The sequence below is a fragment of the Eptesicus fuscus genome, chromosome 10 (assembly GCF_027574615.1).
Source record: "Eptesicus fuscus isolate TK198812 chromosome 10, DD_ASM_mEF_20220401, whole genome shotgun sequence".
Taxonomy (NCBI): Eukaryota; Metazoa; Chordata; class Mammalia; order Chiroptera; family Vespertilionidae; genus Eptesicus; species Eptesicus fuscus.
Window position 1 is genome coordinate 89,516,654 of NC_072482.1, and position 8,394 is coordinate 89,525,047.

Sequence of the window (8,394 nt, forward strand, 5' to 3'; positions counted from 1 at the left end):
AAACAGTTTAGACTAAATAAATGAATGCATGAAAAGGATAAAAATATAATTATTAGTTATGTAATTATTGGCATTGGGTAAGGAAAAAGGAAAACACAAATGTATCCTTATAATAGTTCTTAGGAGAAAATTCTGTGGTAGAGTTACAGTGTGCAGGCCATGTAATGAGTCCCATCTGGGTTCCCAGTTTGGCTCCACCCAGCTCTGTGACCTTGGGAAATTGCATTCCTCTTTTCCTCTCCTCATATTGAAGATGGGGATGACACCTACTTCAGGAGGTTGTACATTTTTAATAACATTTTGAACTCTTGGCTCATAGAAGATGCTCTATTTACATTTGACCTCCTCTCCATGTACTGTATCTTTGGGAATATTTTAAAAAGAAAGGAGACAACCCCTGTTAACATCAGAGACATTAAATGGAGCTACAATTTTTTTCTGAAGTTTCCCTCAGATAACTGAATTTTTTGTCACTAATACTATTTTTTCTTAAGTCTTGTGTAATTATTACAATTACTCATGCACAGAACTTGCTAGTGTAAATTTGCAATAGAGTGGACTTCAGCATGAAGAAGCTCAAGGAAGGGAGGTTAGTTAGAGAAATATTGAAAGGGCCATGTTACAAAGGGTTCCAGGCAGTGACATTGCTGTCACCATTAGGCAAGATACTCAAGCCCACATTTCCATTAGTTCTTCACACCTCTGAAACACTTAACAAACACAGAGTCAGTAATGAGGGAAAATATGCCCTAGCCGGTTTGGCTAAGTGGATAGGGCATCAGCCTGCGGCCTGAAGGATCCCCGGTTCGATTCCTGTCAAGGACACGTACTGGCCTGGGCTCTGGTAGGGGCTCATGCAGGAGGCAACCAGTCAATGTGTTTCTCTCACATTGATATTTCTCTCTGTCTTTCCCTCTCTCTTCCCCTCTTTCTAAAAATCAATGGAAAAATATCCTCGGGTGAGGATTAAAAAAACCTAATAATAATAATTAGGGAAAATGTGACGTCCCTCAGCTCTAACATTCTATAATTCTACACGATTCTCATTCCTAATTTTTGTAACAGATGAAGGAGGTTTCTGTACTTAATATTCCACTCACTAATTGTGACAGGTGAAGCCCATGAGGATTTTTTTTCTCCTCTTAGAGCCCACAGTCTTTTTCTAAAAACCACTATAATTTCCTTCATCAAGTTTAATTGTCAATGATAAGTGCTGTTTCAGGACCTGCTTGGTTTGTGGATGGTATAGGCCAGGCATGTAATAAAGACACCGAAGAACTCAAACTTTCCTCAAGTCCCTTCTATTTCTAAGATGTTAAATATATAAACAAAGTTTTAAAAAATTTTCCCTGGTATCACTTATTCTGAACAATGTTCCTTGGTATCTCTTATTTTAAAAATATATGAACTTTAAAGCAAGCTAGCCTACTCACATCCCGAGGGATGGAGATGAGTCAGTCTAGGTTTTTGGTGCTAATTCTCACCCTGTCTTCTTTCAGGAAAGACCAGGGCATGTAGAGTTGCTGGGGGATGTTGGAGAGGATTTTGTCTCTTTGTTTTACTACATTCTGCCCTTGATAAGACCATTTTAGTTGTTTTTTAAAAATAAATATTTTTAGTGATTTCAGAGAGGAAGGGAGAGGGAGAGAGAAAGAGAAACATCAATGATGAGAGAGGATCATTGATCGGCTGCCTCCTGTACACCCCACACTGGGGATCGAGCCCGCAACCCAGGCATGTGCCCTGACCAGGAATCAAACCCTGACCTCCTTGTTCGTAGGTTGACACTCAACCACCAAGCCCCACCAGCTGGGCTCATTTTCATTGTCTTAAAAGCAATTTCACATTTTTATTAGATGAACATTATGTTGGAGGGAGTCAGGTGTTGAGAGCCTATTTCTCTGTGCATTTTCTCTGGCTGTTCAGTCTCATACTTTGCAGCTACAAAATTAATTCTTCAAAAGATAGAAATAAAAATGCAATCAGGAGAAGGAATCTAGTACCATTTTTAAAAATGATTTAGACAATAGGCTTATTGAAGTGTGGATAAAGATCAACATTATTTGAGTAAATCATCTATGTTTACTGGCTGTTCAATTCAAAACTTCCTGTTTATGCCAAACCAGCTCAAGACCCAGAAAGACAGACTAGAGAGCAAAGAACTGCACTTGAACCTCCTCCGGCAGAAGATAGCGCAGCTGGAGGAGGAGAAGCGGCTGCGGACGGGCCTGGCTATGGAGAGGGACGAGGCCAATGTCACCACACGCAAGTTACAGAAGCAGGTGGAGAGGCTGCAGAAGGAGCTGAGCGCGTGCCGGGAATCGAACACTGAGCTCAAAGCCAAACTGGCTGACACCAATGAGCTTAAGGCAAGTGCTCAGCTTCACTCCCTTGTTGCTTTTTGCTAGTCACCATACAGGCTTCTGCGAAAGGGTGCCAGCCTCATCATGGACACGCCAGAGAAAAAGATGAAAACTTTCCCTGATTTTCTAGAGTTGTGGGAAAAGTGCAAACATTACACAAGTCAGAATATTAGCTCAGTTTAGTGGCTCTTTCATATCTATAATAATAAAAGCATAATATTGCTAATTAGACTGGGCAACCAGACGTCCTTCCGGATGAAGGTGCCATGGTGGGGGCCGAGGCAGAGGCAGTTAGGGGCATTCAGGCAGGCGAGTGGTTAGGGGTGATCAGACAGGCAGGTGAGCAGTTAGGGGCAATCAGGCAGGCAGAGGGGTTAGGGGTGATCAGGCAGGCAGGCGAACAGTTAGGGGCAATCAGGCAGGCAAGTGGTTAAGAGCCATCAGGCAGGCAGGCAGGCAAGTGGGTAGGAGCCCGCAGTCCTGGATTGCAAGAGGGATATCCGACTGCCGGTTTAGGCCTGATCCCAGCAGTCAGACATCCCCTGAGGGGTCCTGGATTGTGAGAGGGTACAGGCTGGGCTGAGGGGGAACCCCCACTCCAGCCCCCGTGCAGAATTTCGTGCACCGGGCTTCTAGTTTGAAATAGAGCTGTAGTTGCTGTGGGAAAAGTCACTCAAAGAGGGTGGTGTTAAGTCCAGAAAATAAAAACACTTCTTTAAAATGAGGGCGGCTATGATTTTAGGGATCATGTAGGGTTTCATCATGTAGGAATTTGCGAAGGAAGAAATGAGAAGAGGCAGGCAGTGGTGAAATGTTGGTCTCTGGGAGTTGAATTGTATCAAGTGATCAAGGAGGGTAGATAGATCGGGGCGACGTGCTTCCTGGATTTGAGGTGTCCGATTTCCAGTGAATACAGAGAAGAAAGGAACTAAAACGTAAAAGAATTTGGTCAAAATATTTCGATGGCATGAATAGGTAACTTCATGTGCACAGGTCATATTTTAAATGTTATTGCTTGCACGTCACCAATACGGATGACCTCGATGTCCTGGCTCCTTGCAGGCCAGTGCACCCACTGGTAAAGTCAGAAGACATTTCCCCAGAAGGCGCTGCTGTGGATCCTCCTCACAGCAGTGAAGCAGCTGGCAGAGGGCATGGGAGGCGGGCTTCCTGCGGTAAAACACTCGCAGAGGGGACATTGCGCTCTTCCTAATGCTTCCAAACCAGGCGTGACCCATTGGTAGGGGCAGAGAGGGCCCAGGGAGCTCGTGGAATCTGCACATAAGAACCAGCAGACTTCATTTTATTTCTTAAAACTTTTTAAAAACATATATTTTTTTATTGATTTCAGAGAAGAAGGGAGAAGGAGAGAGAGAGATAGAAACATCAATGATGAGAGAGAATCATTGATCGGCTGCCTCCTGCACACCCCCCCCCCCCCCCACCCACTGGGGATCGGGCCGGCAACCCAGGCATGTGCCCTTGACCAGAATCGAACCTGAGACCCTGCAGGCCGATGCTCTATCCACTGCGCCAAGCCGGCTAGGGCCAGCAGACTTCATTTTAATATTCAACTCCAGAATCACGCTACCTACCATTTTCTCTCATTGATTTTCCAAATAATGGGACTCTGATATGTTGTTTATAAACGATAACTGTCGTAAGACATGTTCATCCCGCACATATGTTTGACAAAGTTTATATAAAGATTTCATTCTTTACCCATAAAAAAGTTATGAGTTCAGTGAATTCCATGGACCTCTGACTTATTTATGCAGTTTTTCTAAGTAAATACACAAGAGACGATCAGCATCAGCATTCTCTTGTCTTCTTAGATTAAAACTCTGGAGCAGACCAAAGCCATTGAAGACCTCAGTAAATCCAGAGACAAACTGGAGAAGATGAAGGAGAAGGCTGAGAAGAAGCTCATGTCTGTCAGGTCGGAACTGGACACTACCGAGCACGAGGCCCAGGAGGACAAGGCGAGGGCCAGGAACACGATAGAGGTGGTGACCAGCGAATTGAAGACGCTAAGGAAATCCCTGGAGGAAGCGGAAAAGAGGGAAAAGCAGGTGGGTAGACGCCGGTGATGAAACCTTCCTACTTAGGAAAGATAGGACAATCCCAAAGCTTGATCATTGTTCACACATTTCTTCATAAACTATTTACAGAACTTTCTTTAAAAAAATTTTTTTTATTCATTTCAGAGAGGAAGGGAGAGGGAGAGAGAGATAGAGACATTAATGTTAGGAATCATTGATTGATTGCCTCCTGCTCGCCCCGTACTGGAGATTGAGCCCACAATCCGGGCATGTGCCCTGATGGGAAATTGAACTGTGACCTCTGGTTCATAGGTTGATGCTCAGCCACTGAGCCATACCAGCCAGGCAGTTTACAGAACTTTCTATATCATTTCAACATCTCTGCCTGCCATCTAGCATCTTTTTTGGCATGAAAAGAACCATCATGATTTATTCCACTAAGAAAAGTAATCCCCATTTTCATGGCACGGATTGTAGGAAAGAAAAAGACATTCTTATCAAAGCAACGGAAAGCCTGTGAAAAGCCAGGTTCTGGTTATGGGGAGGTTTTTATGATGCTCGCTAATTGCTTCTGGAGGTTGCATCATCCCACATCTTCTGATGGTCACCAGGGCTTCAGCCCCGGGAGGTCAGGGTTTATCCTCATCTCCACAGAGATCAGCTGCAGGAAATAGTCCCAAATCTCCAACGGTGGCACCCAGACTTGAAGGCCAACCAAACCCAGATGTAAACCATAAAGCAGGTCTTATTTGCTCGCCGGTCCAAGGAGGAGAGTGTTATCTGGTGAGCACATCAAGAGGTCGGGCAGGAAGAAGCATGTACCGGGCAGCCTGACCCCCGATGCTTTGGCTTTCATCTCACTCTCTGGTGCTCCAAGGGCTCAGAGTGGACTCCGATCCTAGGATATTTTTCTCTCTGGCTGCCTCTGCTCTGGCTCATGTGTCAGGCAGAGTTGAGGAAGGCCAAATGACGCGTGAGCGCTCTCCGAGTCAGACCACTCCAGAATTAAGAGCTTTGGCCATATTTGAAAGGATGGGGAACTTCAAGGAAACCTTTTCATCAGGGAGACAAGGCTGGAGAAAGCGTTATGTTTCCCAAATTGGACTCAGCGTAGGGAGAAGGTTGGGAAGCAAACGAGCATAAGGTGGGAATGTTTGGGAGGCAGGTCTGGATGTAATATCTGTCTTCAGGTTAGATCACACCTCTCCTAAGATGGAAGGCACCTCTAGGGAGGCGTCGCCCAGCTGTCCCTGATTTATCTGCTTCTGCTTCAGCCTAGGATCACCAACCAGTCTATGAGAATTCGAAGGGGTGTGAGGCACATTTCCACCATTGTCTCCAGTCCTCCCCCTACCCTCCTCAGTGTGTGTGTGTGTGTGTGTGTGTGTGTGTGTGTGTGTGTGTGTGTGATGGACTAATAGGGGGTCCCAGAGAGTCCAGTGTTATGGTGGTGATCTGTCTGATGTGATTTGAGCATCATTTAGAAGCCCTTCTGTTGTCATGAGCTCATAACTTTCTTGCCATTTGTTCTTCCTTTAGTTTGAGAGGTACATTGTCAGTAACATTCTGGAGCATAAGGACGTATGACCATGGGCATGACCACAGCACCATTTGTAAAGCACTTCCTGGTATGCAGAACACATACACAGCCATCGTTTCATTTGGGTCCAGAACAGGCCCGGGAGATAGGTCTGTAGTTATTCCTACCTTGGAAGTGAGAAATGAAATCTTAGTTAGGTCAGAGTCTTAGGTGGGAGTCTTGTTCACGGTTGCTTAATTGGAATTCTTGACTTGGTAGCCAATACCACATTAATTGGCTCATCAGAAAAGTGGTTATGAAATTGCTGAAGGTTGGTGCCTGAAAGGACTGTAGAGGTAATTTAGTAGGCTAGCCTTCTTATTTTATAAATGAGAGAACTAAGGTTAATGAGAGTAAGTCACTTACCTGCCTCATGCACACCTGGATTTTCCATGTTTTTTGTTGTTGTTTCATTTGGCTCAGCCGTAGTTGACACATTTGCTCTCTCAGTTACTGTGTTTCTGTTTGATATTCCAGCTGGTGGACTTTAGGGAGGTGGTTTCCCAGATGCTGGGCTTGAACATGACCAGCCTTGCTCTTCCTGATTATGAAATCATCAAATGTCTTGAAAGACTGATCCATTCCCATCAGCATCACTTTGTCACGTGTGCTGGCCTCAAAGATGTGAGTACCAGGCAAGACAGGCACCTGCAAAGCCACTGAAAACTTCTTCATTGAACACCGGATCTCTTGAGGAGCTAAAGCATGGGACACGATGCTCAATTGAACAGATTCTCCAAACCTTTGAAATTTGATCAGTAGGTGAATATTCTATACTTTGGTGATAGAGTGAGGATCCATCATTGACAACAAAGAATCTCAAAGGTAGATAAAGGTTCGCCACTAAAAACACCTGGTATTTCATTTGTTGGTACTTTGGGACCCAGAAGAATTCCACTAGATTGCATATCTAGAATGAGAACTGTCGGTAGAGAATTACTACTTATGGGGTATCTCTTATGACTCAGGGACTTTACTACCCAACTTAATTCTCATAACCACCACACAGAGAAGCTTTAATGTTTTTATTTTACAACCTCTCTGGGGCTCAGAGAGGGTGTCACCTTCCAAGATTGCAATTGTTGGTCGGTGACAGAACCAGGAGGAACTCTATGTTGACTCAAAAGCTGTGTCTTCTCTGCTGCTCCACCATCCTCCAGTTTCTCCTGGCTCCCTGTGTTCTGGGTGACAATTGCCTGCATATAGTCAAGACTTGCAGTTCAGAAGTAATGAAGGTTTATGAGTGTAATCCATATGATTTCTTTAAAAAAGCAATGTACCTAATTATTTGGATAAAACATACATAGACTGAGGTCCTATAAGAAATCTATGTGTTTTCAAATCTTGCTGCCAGATTGCATTAGGTGGTAATTAAAAAAATATATTTTATTGATTTTTTTACAGAGAGGTAGGGAGAGGGGTAGAGAGTTAGAAACATTGATGAGAGAGAAACATCGATCAGCTGCCTCCTGCACACTCCCTACTGGGGATGTGCCCGCAACCAAGGTACATGCCCTTGACCAGAATCGAACCTGGGACCCTTCAGTCTGCAGGCCGATGCTCTATCCATTGAGCCAAACCAGTCAGGGCTAGGTGGTAATTTTTTAATGTTTGAACAGGGCTGATCTCAGTACTTTCAAAACGGAGCCGTTAACATGAAACCGATGAGATGAAGACAGCCTACACAGTTTTATTTACCAATATATCAAACGCAGTCATAGTGTACTTTTTCAGAATCCGGATTTTATTATGAATTTCTCTCACTTTACTAGTATGCCTTCTTTTTAAATTTCTATTTCACAGATATTTTTCAAGAATTTATATATATTTTTTAATTTCAAAGAGAAAAATGTGTTACTCTTTTGGGTGATTATCATATTTCTGCCACATCAATTTTTTTTCAGTCCTTGAGAAAAGCATTGGTGTCTAATTAAAGGAGAGGAAAAAGTAGATTATAACCAAATATTAAAAGAAAATGAAAAGTCTAGTTCAGCTGGCGTGACTCAGTGGTTGAGCATTGATCCATGAACCAGATGGTCATGATTCAATTCCCGGTCAGGGCACATGCCCGGGTTGCGGGCTTGATCCCCAGTGTGGGGCATGCAGGTGGCAGCCGATCAATGACTTTCATCGTTGATGTTTCTATCTCTCCCCCCCTCTTCCTTCCTCTCTGAAATTAATAAAAAATATATTAAAAAATCTAGATGAGAGGAAATGAGTTTGACACTTGCAGGTTGGATGATAGGCCACACAGAGGGAGAGTGACCAAGAATGGCCACAGGGGTGGGTCACCTCTGCCGGCTTCTCCTTCATGAGCAAGGACAGTATGAAGTAGTGTTTCACAACTGAGGAAACACGGCTGCCCAGCCCCGTGAGGACAGGAGCTAGGTGTGCATCAGCAGGAGAAGCA

General features: G+C 44.1%; 1 protein-coding gene across 1 annotated transcript in view; it reads left to right on the plus strand.

Annotated features, from left to right (window-relative positions):
• CCDC170 (coiled-coil domain containing 170) overlaps positions 1–7,376 on the plus strand; it is a 98,332-nt gene extending 90,956 nt beyond the window's left edge. The window contains 3 exon segments of the mRNA XM_028135330.2: positions 2,127–2,369; positions 4,199–4,435; positions 6,462–7,376. Of these exon segments, the coding sequence (XP_027991131.2) occupies positions 2,127–2,369; positions 4,199–4,435; positions 6,462–6,662 (681 nt within the window). The 3' untranslated portion in view covers positions 6,663–7,376.
• The last annotated feature ends 1,018 nt before the right edge of the window (positions 7,377–8,394 follow it).